The 14045-nt window shown below is 32.9% G+C and overlaps 1 protein-coding gene across 1 annotated transcript in view; it reads right to left on the reverse strand.

The window, feature by feature from the left end:
• Window positions 1-208: 208 nt before the first annotated feature.
• Window positions 209-14045, reverse strand: part of LOC150097148 (small ribosomal subunit protein uS5) — a 45428-nt gene continuing 31591 nt past the window's right edge. The window contains exons 4-5 of the mRNA XM_090407761.1: window positions 13432-13591; window positions 209-406 (exon numbers count right to left, since the gene is read on the reverse strand). Coding sequence (XP_090263887.1) covers window positions 246-406; window positions 13432-13591 — 321 coding nt within the window. The 3' untranslated portion in view covers window positions 209-245. The remainder of the gene's footprint in view (window positions 407-13431; window positions 13592-14045) is intronic.

A 14045-nucleotide genomic window follows, 5' to 3' on the forward strand; every position in this document is an offset into this window, starting at 1 on the left:
TATTACTATGTAATTTTTTAGATATAAATTTGATGGATCTTAGATTGGTAAACAAACATGATCATGAGATGATAAACATATCAATGGAGTGAAATTATCTTTTCTGTTAATTTCAGCACCTCCTTAAGTTTACTCTTCAATTAGATGCTTTGATTAGTCCTACTTGTAAAAATGATACCAGTTCAGTGTTAAGAAGACAAACACCAGATAAAAATACTTCAAGTTTATTTCAGCATGTTCAAATTTCAATCTGCTCGCTCATCACGTTGTGCAGCACCCATGGGTTTGTGGGTCATCAAGTAGTCACTAAATTCCTGATAAGGAGATTTTATCAGCTCCTTTTCATGCCACAAATCAGGGGTGAGATAGCTGTATGTCTGTTGAATTGCCAGATAAGTTGCTTTTGCTAAAGAAAAACAGTTTAAATTAAAATTAAAAGAACTTAAAGGCACACAAAAGTAAAGAATAATACAGTTTAGACTCAGTTATAACAAATTATTCTTACCATAAAAACGTTAATGTAGATATATATATACAGATTATGGTAGCTCTGAATTTTCAATACTTGAAAATTTAACAATTACAATTTAATATTTAAATTGTGTGAAATATTCATTTGTTCCATTATATATATATTAAAGCAGAAAGAAGAGCCAAAGATGGAGTTTAGAAAATTTACCTAAAATAAAAAAGGTTCCAATCTCTATATTTATAAATTTAATTAATAAATAAAAATAAATTTATAAATATGGTGCTTGCTGACTCATTTCAGAAGAATCGACATAAAAATTTCCACATGACGATATTAGTGATTTAATGCCAAAAACATTTAAGCACTTCTAAATTTTAATTTCTTTTATCTCAGTTTGTATAGGGCCTGCATTATTTTCATAGCATAGGTTACACATTAAGTGCTGCCTGCAAGTTTAGTTGAAATGTAGCAATTATTTCAGACTACAGTAAACCCTCGATTTAACGGACAAAATTTCCAGTCTGTGTCACGTGAAAATTAACATCCTGTTAATTTTAAAATGCTTTTAACCAAGATTTGATTATAATTAAATTAACAGATTATTTTTTGTTATTAATTTCCTGTTATTTTAAACAAATTTTGGCGAATAGGCCATCATATGTTGTAAAAACACTGTTGTAATTTAGCCGACATAAATGAGCCACCGCTCATAAAACATTTTCGGCGAATGATCCACTGTAACTGGTTCTTTCTGCGACACTTTTATTACACACATTTTCGTAATTTTAGGGAGTTAATTATATATATCTAAAAAAAAAAATTGATAGTTTTATCAAAGCAGGATTATCTAAACCAAGCACCTCAACATCGAATATTAACTTATTTAAAAGTGTGAATATTGTGTAAAACATTTTTTTTTGTTATTACAGTGCTAATATTGATAAAATGGAAGTATAATGTTAGATATCTTCATTTAAAAAAATTTGATTTAACAGACACCCCTTAGCCCCTATTAGTCTGTGAAAGCGAGGGTTTACTGTATATAATACAAACTTTTTCATGAGATTTATAGAATAGAAAAATTTATGATATGCAATTTTTAAGAGTTCAGTACAGATAGAGATATTCAAGAGCAATTGATATTATGTGGACTTTTCAATTCCAATCATCCAGATTTACAACCTTCCCACTAGTCCTTTTAAATTATGGAATCTAACCAGTGTAAAGATTTCTTGCCTTTATATTTTAGCACTACATGCTGAAAACAATAAATTCCAGCTAGATTACAAGTTTCTTGAGCCCAAACTGAAGCCTTCTGCACGTGATCTTTTCCAAGATAATCAAACATTTATATTTCAACAGGATTCGGCTCCATGTCATGTGTGCAGAAAATGTTTCAAGATAATCACATTCCACTGCTGGAATGGCCTGGGAATAGCCCAGACCTTAACCCAATCGAAAATCTATGAAGCCGACTAAAGAAACTTGTTAGTCAGAAGCAACCCACCAATAAAACCCAATTAATCGAAGCAATAATTCAATATTCGTTTCACATTATAACAGCTGCAGAACTAAAAAACTTGGTTCACTCCATGGGAAGGCATTGTAAGGCCGTAATTAACATTAAAGGTTACCCAACTAAGTATTAACTCACATTTGAATATCTCATTTTTTCCATGTTTTACTTTTCTTCTTTATAACTGCTGTTCGAATAAAAAATCCTTCATAAAAGTTATTGCATTACATTCTTGATTAAATTATTCTTTTCAGTGATATATAATTTTATGGTATTACTCAAAAAAAAAAAAAGTGGTGTTATGAGCCACCAAACCTCAGAAATACACTTTTTCCGAAAGGTTTCCACAATTTTGGCCACTAGCGTAGCTTTTTATATCTTAAATGTTGATGTGTATAGTTCGCCCACCATTTGTAGATCCCTCTTTGGCATTTTGCCAAGAATAATTGATTCATGCTGAAGGGGAGAAAGAAATGAAGGATGTACGAATTGGTCGCCAACAGGCGAAATCACGTGCTTTCTTGTCTGTCGCTGTACTAGTACTAGCTTGATTTTTGTTGTCGCTTTTTTGCATTATCTTTTATTATTAATTTGTATGATGGATCACAGTCAACAAGTTCTGTTGTTAAATGTTTCAGTAGCTCTTGCAAATGAATATTGAATAATGTGCTGACATTCTGCGAAAACGAATCGTCAGAAGGCCGTCTTCTTGTTCCCCTTTCTCAAGTCATAAAACGTGCAAGTGCAATTGCTGGTGTATCGGGGTCGACTGTTAAAAGAATTCGTAGGGAATCAAAAGGTGAAGGTAAGCCAAAATTTAAATCTCCTAAAAAAAAAAACGCCACAGAAAGAAAACCATCGAAACCATAGCTTTGAATGATTTTCATGTAGACGTTATAAGAAGAACTATTCACGAATTTTACGTGGTCAAGAAAAGAGTGCCAACTGTTCCGAAATTGATTCCTGTGCTTAAAGAAAAAATTAATTTTCTTTGGAAAAGAGAAACTTTAAGGAAAATACTTCATGAAATTGGATTTTGTTTTAAAAAGTCCCAGAATAAAAGGAAACTTATCATGGAGCGAAGTGACATTGTTTTATCTAGATCGCAGTATTTGAGAGCAATAAGACGTTTCAGGGAGAAGAAAAGACTGATTGTGTATCTAGATGAAACTTGGATTGATAGTAATTTAACTTATGGAAAATGTTGGAACTCTATAAAGAAGAATGTGGAATGCTACAAACCGGAAATGCCTCACGACGCATAATAATTTTGTGTGCAGGTGGAGAAATGGTTTTTTTTTTTTTTATACCGAATTCAAACTTACTATACAAAGCCAATTCAACTATTGGATATTACCATGGGCAAATGAATTCTACGATCTTCGAAAAGTGGGCAGAAGAAAAACCGATTCCAAACCTTCCTAAAAATGCTGTTGTTATAATTGATAACGCTTCATGTCACTCTATTTGATTAAACAAAGTTCCAAATTGGTCTAATAAGAAGCAAGTTCTTATGGATTGGCTCTGCAAATAACATTTCTCATTCCCCAGATATGCAAAAAATTGAATTGCTTAATTTGGTCAAAAGAAACTCCACAACTAAACTATTTAAATTCGACACGATGCTCAAAGAGCATGGATTTCTAGCTTTGAGGCTACCACCATATCATTGTAATATTAATGCTATTGAGTATGTTTGGGCAGAAGTTAAAAGTTTCATTCACCATCGCAACGTAACTGGTGATATTGACATGTTGAAACTTTTTAAGCTTTCAGAACAGGCGATTGAAAGTATTACAGTTCAAAACTGGGGAAAATATTGCTCTCATGTCACCTCATTGGAAAATATATATTAGGAGAGAGACGGAATTATCGAAGAATTATGCGAACCTTTGGTGATCAGTTTAAGTGAAAGTGATGGCGATTCGGACACCGATTCAGATGACTCTGAAGATTAAAAGAATTTGACAATGGTATTTTTTCCAACATTTTTTTTGCATGGGTTTGTTAAAAGAGTCACAACAAGTCATAAATAATTAATCAGTTTAGGACATTAAAGTGTCTCAGTTCTCTCAACTGTAAGTTTAGAGTATCTAAGTTCATTTGAAATAATTTCTGTTTTTCTGTATAATTATTTTTATTTTATAGAAAACTTTCTTAAAAATAAACTTAGTTACATTTTTGTTTTATGCTATACCTTTTTTAATTTTGTTAACACTACATACATTTTTCCAACTGTTATACAAGCAAAATAGTTACACTTTAAAAACAGCAATGTTCGTAAAAGAAAAGCTAAATTTTCCGACCTGTAATAATAAACAAACTCATCCCAGAAGACAGACTGATTACCCTATTATCGGAATGGAATCTCCTTTTACTGAAATGCGCACAAGTGTCGAGGGACCTCTAATTGGTGGGCGAACTATACTCTAGAATGTAGCAATATATCAATATCTACAACCTACCCTATGACTGCTGCTTTTTAAAATTTGTTTAATTTTTTTTTATTATTATTATTCTCATAACTAAATGGTCATTTCCTACTTCAATCCCCACATATACTCTTGCCAGTGTGAAGGTATCAACTCTTAATCCCTCCCCAAAAGAAAACTGGCTCAACAGGATTATTCATGTAAAATTTTTGAAAGGCAAATTGTTTTAATGGAAAAATAGATTTGTTCCAACCCCTCAGAATGCACACATTTCTGCGCTAAGAAACAGTACTTTTTTATAAGTACTAATTTATAACAAATATAAAATACAGTACAGCAAATGATTAACTAATGAACTACACAGCAACAGGCTTCCTGTAAAATCATCACTTTTTTTTTAAAATCCATATTTGTTTGTGGTTTAAACAACCCAAAATATAATCTGGTCAGCTAAGTTCCAAAATTGCGGCCATTTCGATTTGTTCAATATCCAGGTAGTTAATGAGCACCCAGTATGAAGTGGATAATTAGGCAAGAATCGAGTTCACAATATTCCTTACTAGCTATGTGAGTGTTAATTCCTATTTAGTTACAATCTGAACTCTAATATTCTAATGTGTCTGTCTGACAGTTATAATTTGAACTATTGATGATGCTGGTGTTAAAACTTTACAGAATACAAATGTAATTCAGGAAGAAAAAAGTGAAGGAGTTTGAAACTGAGACCCAAGCTCTATGAAAATGTACTTTCTCATGTACTTCTAAACTCTTCCCATCTCTCTCTCTCTAGTACCTGTAAGGTGTTTTCAGACACTTATAGAGGGCAAAATAAAAAATTTACCTCTGCATTTTGTCATCTGTATACGAACAATTATTCAGAGCAAAGAAAAGATTAAACAACATGGAATGAGCACCACTTCTTATATGTCAAAAGTGATCACAAGAAATCGATCTTCTTAATGCAAAACTTTCTAATATGACAGAAAAGTTCTTAGAAAAAAGGTCACATGCATATGGAAGTATAATTGCATAGCACAAAAGAATAAACTAAAATTTCAAGACTTCAAAGATTTAATAGAAAACTTAATACAAAATTGAACCATCGATGATCAGAAAGCACACCGTAAAACTAAAAAATTGCAATATAAAAAAAAAAGAGAAGTTTACATTTATAATACTCAATACAAAGATCTGAAAGTGGCATATTAAAAAAAAAAAAAAAAAAAAAAACAGAATCTTCAACGTCCAAATTGAAACCATATACAGGAATACCTTGTATAGTGTGGTTTTTATTATTACATACACTAACATTGTCAACACTAACCGAAGACTCCCGGGCGCTGCAAGTGACAGTCGAGAGCCACGTTTATGCAGTCGTTATTCCATTGGCTCTCACGTAGACACGTTCTTTCCCCGCAGCATTTTTTATTTACGTTAATATTAGTATTTAATATTTTTTTATTATTTAAGTATGAGTGAAAAGAGACAAAACAAACAAGACACTGTTGGAGTAACAAAAAAATGCAAGAGGTTGACATTAGAGAAGAAACTTGAAATTATAAAATGTCATGAGAATGGTGCTTTGTTTGCTAAAATAGCACGTGAGAATTCAATGAATGAGTCATCTGTATACAAACAATTATTCAGAGCAAAGAAAAGATTAAACAACATGGAATGAGCACCACTTCTTATATGTCAAAAGTGATCACAAGAAATCGATCTTCTACAATGGAAAATATGGAACGCCTTCTAATGATCTGGATTGAAGATTGTAATCAGAAAAAGATTCCTTTGAGTCAAATGATAATCCAGGCAAAAGCAACAAGTCTATATGACAAAATAAAAGAAAATGAAAGCAAAAATGAAGGAGGTACAACCAGTGAAACTTTCATAGCAAGTCGCAGGTGGTTCTACAATTTCAAAAAGCCTATGGGACTCCAAGGTGAAAGCACAAGTGCTGACACTAGAACTGCAGAATTATTTCCCAATGAATTGAAGGAGCTTATTGAGAAGGAAGGCTACACAGATGGCCAAATTTTTAATGCTGACGAGACTGGCTTGTTCTGGAAAAGAATGTCATCGTGCACATTTCTAGCAGAAGGAAAAAACGCAAGCTGGGTATAAAGTGTCAAAAGACCGATTTAACTTGTATTAGGAGGTAATGCATCAGGTGATTTAAAATTGAAGCCACTGCTAGCGTACAGAGCGGAAAACCCAAGAGCTCTTAAGGGCTTTACAAAGAACAATTTACCTGTTCATTGGTGTAAGAATAAAAAAAGCATGGGTGACTCGTTCAATTTTCGAAGACTGGTTTAAAACTTTTGCCCTGAAGTTAAAAGCTATTGTAAAAAGAATTCCTTTTAAAATTTTTCTTTTATTAGACAATGCGCCAGGCCATCCAACTCTATTGACTGACTTAGATGAAAATGTCAAGATTCATTTTTTCCCTCCAAACACAACATCAATTCTACAGCCGATTAATCAAGGCGTTATCTCCACTTTCAAGGCTTACTATTTAAGACGAATTTTTGATCAAGCTATTTAAGCTGCAGCAGAAGAAGATTCTTGGACTTCGAGTGAATTTTGGAAAAAATTTAACATAAAAGATGCCATTCAAAATATTTATGAATCTTGGCAAGAGGTGACTCAAAGCAACATGAGTCGTATGGCATAATATATTGCTGCATTGTTCAAAGGACTTTGTTGCTTTTGTAGCACATAAATCTCAATAGAAATTGTGCAGATGTGCAAAGATCTTGGTTTTATAAGTTTCGATTGTGACAATGTGAACGAATATATTGATTCTCATTCAAACAATCTGGATGTGAAACCCTTTTGGAGTTGGAACAACAACGAGCTATGAAGCAAAAGACGATGAAGATGACCCCACTGATGTCATGAAGAATTTTCCTTTGCTGACCTTTCAACTTTTGTGAGAAAAATCGACAAAGCTTCCCACTTTCTCATAAATGCCGACCCGAATTTGGAAAGAAGCATCAAAGTGAGACAAAGTCTCAATAATGCCATCAAATGCTACAGAGATCTAGTATTTGAAGAGACAAAGAAGACAAGGAGTTCAACGAACACTAAAAGACTACTTTAGTAAAAAGTAAATTACTGTATGCTAAAATTGAAGCAATATTTGTTTTGTTTTCTACAACTTTTATATCAAATTAAAAGGATTTTATGTGTTATTCAGTTAATAAAAATGACATTTTTTTTCATTTTTAAAGATTTTTATTATCCTAAATTTTTGTAATAAACAAATTAATATTTGTTTATTACAAACCAATTAACCGCGCTATACAAGGTATTCCTGTACAACATATATTCCAGAATAGTCAACTCACTATAAGCAAACTACTGGAGTACTAACCAAAGCTCCACAGGTAATGTAATTTTAAAAGAAAGAAATTCACTACAGCAACTACTCCTGCAGCCCCTTATAAGTTTGCTGAGATTGGCAGTACAAACATTTTAAAGTCACCATCTTAAAAAAATGTGCTTAAGATTTAGGAGCAGATTTGTAGTTCTCGTATAATAAAACCTGTGGGATATCCATTATTATAGAACCACATGTACACCATAGCAAAAATGGATAATGCAGATATTTTGTCTTATATATAAGACATCAGTGTGGACAGAGAAAAATAAGGAATTTGAATCAAAGATTGCATGCATTACATTGGAATCCCCCCCCCCACACACACACTATTAAGTTGAAAATAAAATTAAAATTGGATTTTTGTTAAAAATAATCAATTTATTTAATGCAGTTAAGGATGACAATTTCTCACACTTACAGCAATAGTGAAACAGTGGTTACAATTGAGGTTCAGTCAATGAAACAGTGCTTCGGCACTTTCCTTGTATAAACATGAATCTATGTAATTTGGCATTTTCCCATTGGATCCTGGTTGGTATTTTCATTCCCATGTTGGGATAGGCCAGATGTCAATGGGTGTCTTTCGGAGAAGGTAACAGATTATGAATTTGGTTGATGGGTTTGTTCATATTTTTTGAATTTATATGAAAATATGAACTTATTGAGAGCAATGAGTTCATATTTTCTCATAATTTTTGCCACTTATTCAGAGATGTCTTTAATATATGGTATAGGAGTCCTGTGGATTTCTCGTCTGAGTTACTGTATATAGAAGAGTTAATTGTTTTCTATATTGTTCTTGGATTGTATCTATTTAGTAGGGCTGTTTAGTTGAGAGTTTTCAATTCTTGTTTAAGAGATTCTTTAGAGGAACAAATTTTGTGCTAGACTTTGGGAACTAATTATGCCATATTTTTGAGATGGATGGATGGTAGGCTGATGTATTGTGGATATAGCTACTTGTTAAAGTTGGTTTTCAGTAGACAAGTGGAAATGGATCCATCTTGTTTCTAGATGTACACATCCAACTAGTGTTTGATGCTGAGGTTGAAGAGAATAATCAGATTACCTTTTTTAGTTCTTGTACTTTGTCAGCCTCATTGTCAGGCAAGTTTCATTTTTCAGTTTCAGAAAGAAAACCCATATAAGAATTTACCATGCTCTTTCACACCACCACACTTATTAAAAATCTAGCACCATTAAGACTGGTACATCAATCTCACTCTCTGCTCAAACACTGCTCTCAGGAAATAAATTACATCAAGTCCACCTTTCTTACAAATGGATTTATTATGTCATATGTCAACAAAATCATTGAATTATAGATTTATCACATACTATCACGGTGATGACAACGGTACAGCCTAATTTAGATCCAGCAACCTACAAGTGTCCTCTCATCCTATTAACAAAATTTCTACTTTTCTAGGCAGAAGATAAACTTCCAACTTTGGCCCACCCTGGTAGATCGGCAGCCATGTGTTGTGAACATCTAGGCTACATTAAATTCCATGAGCCTGACAGTTGCAAGAATCTGCAGAACATGCTTCCCCCAAACATCTAATCCTTTGGAGGAAGGTTAAGGTTCTTTACAAAAGTAACTACCTTACAGAACTTATATAAAGGAAGTTGTGAAATTTTGCTACATTGTCCAAACCTAAAGTTGTATGTACATGCCTATAAAGAGAAGCATAATGTGTTTCATAGTTGAACCAATTAACTAATAGTCTCTTGTTTAAAGTTACTTGGTTAGGACCTTAGTTACTATACCATGTAAGTGCAGTTCATGTGTTTTCATATTGAATCTTGAAAGTCGCACTGAAGATGCCCTTGACATTGGAAAAGAAATTCTTTGCCAATAAAAAAAAAAATTACATTTTTTATTAGCATTTTATTTGCACTGCCCTTGAAACAGTTCCTGGCTTTAAAGTTGATTTGTGTGATCAAATACCCTGCCCCCCCCCTCACCAGATTTGGCTCCCATAGGCTTTTTTCCTCCTTTTCAGTGACAGTGAGGACAGCCACCTTGCCTTCGAACACCTATGTGACAGATGTAAACGTTATGAAGTTGGAGGGAGATTATTTGTGTAAATATTGTGATTTACAATATTGTAAATATATGTGATTATATCTGTGTAAATTGACAATTCCAAATATAGTTGTTTGTTTTGATGTATCACATTACTTAACAGGCATAATTTGTATACCTTAACATGTCAAAGAACTTCTAAAGTGCCACCTACTAAACTGACAGTAGTGTTACTGGATCTATGCTGTACACATCCAATTATGAATTACAATCAGTGTTGGGAAAGGAACAATATATACTTAATTTTTATGTTCAAGAATTTTTACCTCCTGTCTATATCTGCTTTCATCGACCAGTTATTTAAAAAGAAAAGCATGTTCCACATACTCATAAAAGTGTAATCAATGAAACTAAGTAGCAAATAATATAAAAAGAATTTATCCTATATGATAGCATATGGGAGGAAAAAAAAAGGAATGAGTTATGATGGCAAAATTTAAGTAAACACAAGATGAAATCGTAGCCCACAAGTATATCTAAACAGATGTTCTACAGAATTTTGTGTAAATTAGTGTAAACTTAAATTTTCTGCTTCAAATTACCATTTTCCATTATTAGTGCATTTATTGGGTTGCAAATGAAATGGCCAATTGAAAAAGAAGAATACCTGTTTAATCAAAGTAATTTCCAGCAGCATCAATGCATTGTTGCCAACATCATTTATTTGTTGCAAGGTCATTTATATCACATTTATAAAAATCAGTGTCTCTGGAAGTGATGAAGTCCTCCACTGCCTGATAAATTGATGTGTCGTTGGCAAAGCATTTCTTGGACAAAAAATGGTAATCTGTTAGGGAAATGGAGAGTATAAAATGAGGCAAAATTTTGTATCCCAAATTGTTAATTTGCTGTACGGTTGACACTACCGTATGTGGTCGGCCATTATTCTGAAGCAATAGGACTGCATGTCTATTCGCAAGTGTTGGTTGCTTAGGGCACAATTTGGCATGCATTTGCTGCATATCTGTAGAATATCAAGCTGCATTTATCGTTTCACCTCGTGGAAGGAATGAGTAATGAATAACACCAGCAGAAGAGCCTTTGGAGTCCTTCCTGGAGCGTCTTTCACTCCAAACCACTGCGACGAACGTGTACGATTGTCGTAGAATATCCACTTCTCACCCACAGTCACAATTTGTTGCAGGAACCTTTCTTCTTTACTTCTTAAGAGAGAAGAGCACACTTCCAAACACCGTGCTTTGTTTTCATCAATGAGTTCGTGAGGCACCCACTTGTAGAGATTCCTTACTTTTCATATTATTGCCAAGTGCTGTGAAACAGTTGAGAACTGTACATTTAGTGTCTGGGCAATCTCTCGTACAGTTTGTCATGGATCTGATTCGATTAAATCCTTTAATTCATTCGAATCAATGGAGGAAGGACGATGGCCACGGGGTTCGTTTTGTAGCCTCAAATCTCCTGAGCAAAATTTTGCAAGCCAATGCCAAGTGGATCTCTCATTAGTTGTTCCTCCACCGAATGCTTTATTGATGTTTTTTACTGCAGCCGCTGCACAATTTCCCAATTTGAACTCGTAAAGGTATAGCAACCTTAATCGACTGGGTTCCATGATTGACTTGATGTCAGTAGTATTCGATGTTTAATGCTCGTTGAACGAAACAAATTCTACAATTGCATCACCCACGTGTGATGCTGTCACATGACATAAAAAATTTGCATATACCTCAGCGCTTGCTTTCTTCAGCAACCAGTAGAAACCTGAGTCATTCAACAGCCATTTCATTTGCAACCCAATACATTGTGTAGAAAAGCAAAACTGATTTGTTTATATATATAGTTGTGTATAATTAACATATCTTTATGAGTGGCACTAATTTTTAAAAGTGAACATAGGTATATTTACTTGTCTGACCTAAAATTAGTATCATACTTATTTTTGTGCATATTTAAAACTAACACTAATAAGACTTACTTCAGTGATTGAAAATGTGAGTTTTTACCTTTCAAGCAAAGTGCCATGAAGATAACATGTAATGGTAATGATTTCCTCACTTCATGACTGAAGTGGAACTGGAAGTATCATACAAAAGTGAAAAGAAAGTGATAACTAGTAAACAGCTGTAATAACAGAGATAAAGATATATAAGTGATGTGGAAGAGTTTTTGGAACAAGTGAGAAAAAATTCTTTTAGTAGTTTTCTTTCAGAAAGAAAAATGTTTTGAAAGTTTAGTTATGTTACAAAAGTAACTGAAATAACAGTTGTGGAATAAATTTATAGGAACTTGATAAATGAAGTTTCTCATTTAGGAGGTGAAATGTTTATCAGATATTGAAGAGTCAATTAGTGCAGTAATGATTTAACAATTGTTATGGAAGATACCGCAAGCTGATTTTTAAGTGTTCAATCATTTTTCCTTGGAAATTGACAACCTTTTCCCCTCTTTGCACACAAAGAGGGGAAAAGGTTGTTAATTTTGAACAAGAAAGTAGAAGGAAGAAACATTTTTGTGATTTTTCTGTAAGGAATTTTACAGAGGAATGCTAGACACCATTCAAAAATTTGGAGATTTTATTCTCAAGTCTGAATTTTTTGCATCTCCGACAAGGAATAGGAAATATACAGTTATTTCCAAGGACTGTTTCCACCAAAGGGATAAGGAAAATGTTTCATTCAAGAGAGGTTCAGATATAGTTGAGTGACAATGTTCTTTTAATGTATTTTAGTATTATTAAACTGTATCTTTTTTTATATATATATAGGTGTAAGACTATTTAGGTAATTGTTGAAGATTAATTCTGAGAATAGATACCAAATTACATATAAACTAGTGTTTCTTTGCTAATTTTTTTCAGGAATTAAAATTTTTAACCCACCAAAAGTCATGTCATTCTAAATGGTGCAACTTACATTTTTACAAATGTAAGTTGCACCATTTTACAAGACACTTTTGTGCCCACTACACACTGACAAATTGCATTTCCTGTTTGAATTTGATATTGAAATAAACAGTGTTTTTTTTTTTTTGAAACTACAAAAAAAAAATAAAGACTATAGGCAGCACATGAAAATGTTTGCTTAGATAATACTGTATAGATCAGTGAATAAGCAGTCAGCTTTTGTACAAGTAATGCTTCATGCTCAGTTATGGTTTTGCAATGAAATGCTAATAATCATAACTTGCTGGAAATTAAGTGAAAACAAGTTTTTTAAAACTTTATACAAAACAAAATGAACAATTAAGTTATTTTTTTGACATGCATACACAGGTGTATTGGTGGCACTAATTTTTAAAAGTGAACATAGGTAAATTTACTTGTCTGACCTAAAATTAGTATCATACTTATTTTTGTGCATGTTTAAAATACACAACTAATGAGACTTACTTCACTGACATTGTAAACTAAAACAGAGAGAGAATGCATCTTGAATTATTCAAATACAGAATTCTGCAAAAAAATCTCTTGTAGAGAAAAGAACCTTTTTCCATAAAAATTATTTAGATAAATAAATAGTTAATATTAGACATATAATGTAAAGATTCAAATTACAGTGTAAAGAAACAATAAAATCATACCAAAATTCCCAAGAGTTGAAGTAGAGCCACTTGCAGATGTGTAGCAGTCTTCAATTCCAGCCATAGTTAGCAACTTTTTAGGGACTGGAGCAGAAACAATACCTGTACCTCTAGGAGCAGGTATAAGTCTCATCAAAACACTTCCACACTTGCCAGTTACCTGTTGGTATGATATTATCTATTAAACTTTTGCTAATCACTGGACAATTTAGCCATAATCCTGCTTATTTTCCTCCCTTATATCAGGAGGAAAATAAGCATGACAAAAGACCAAATACATATTGCACAAATATTTAAAAATAAAGTCTAAAAGAAAGAAGCAAATAATTAAAACCCTTGGCAGAGGTTGCACAAATCTGTATTAAATGTAGAAAGCAGAAAAGTCAGTTTTCTTTCATATCATATCTCAATGGCAGGGGAAAATAAAAATGGCATGCAAGTATGCAAGCTATACCAGTGACATACAATGCACTGTTCTTGGAATACTTAACAGATCTGCTAACAATCTGTTAAGAATCACCAGCAATGATAACAGGTGAGGAAGCTGATAAGGTGTTCACAAGAGAATAGTGATGGCAGAAGGATTTGTCGTTAGTTGTTGCAACAGTACTACT

The sequence above is a fragment of the Typopeltis vanoorti genome, chromosome 17 (assembly GCF_054136105.1).
Source record: "Typopeltis vanoorti isolate ZY-2024b chromosome 17, IOZ_Tvanoo_1.0, whole genome shotgun sequence".
In the NCBI taxonomy this organism is placed as follows: domain Eukaryota; kingdom Metazoa; phylum Arthropoda; class Arachnida; order Uropygi; family Thelyphonidae; genus Typopeltis; species Typopeltis vanoorti.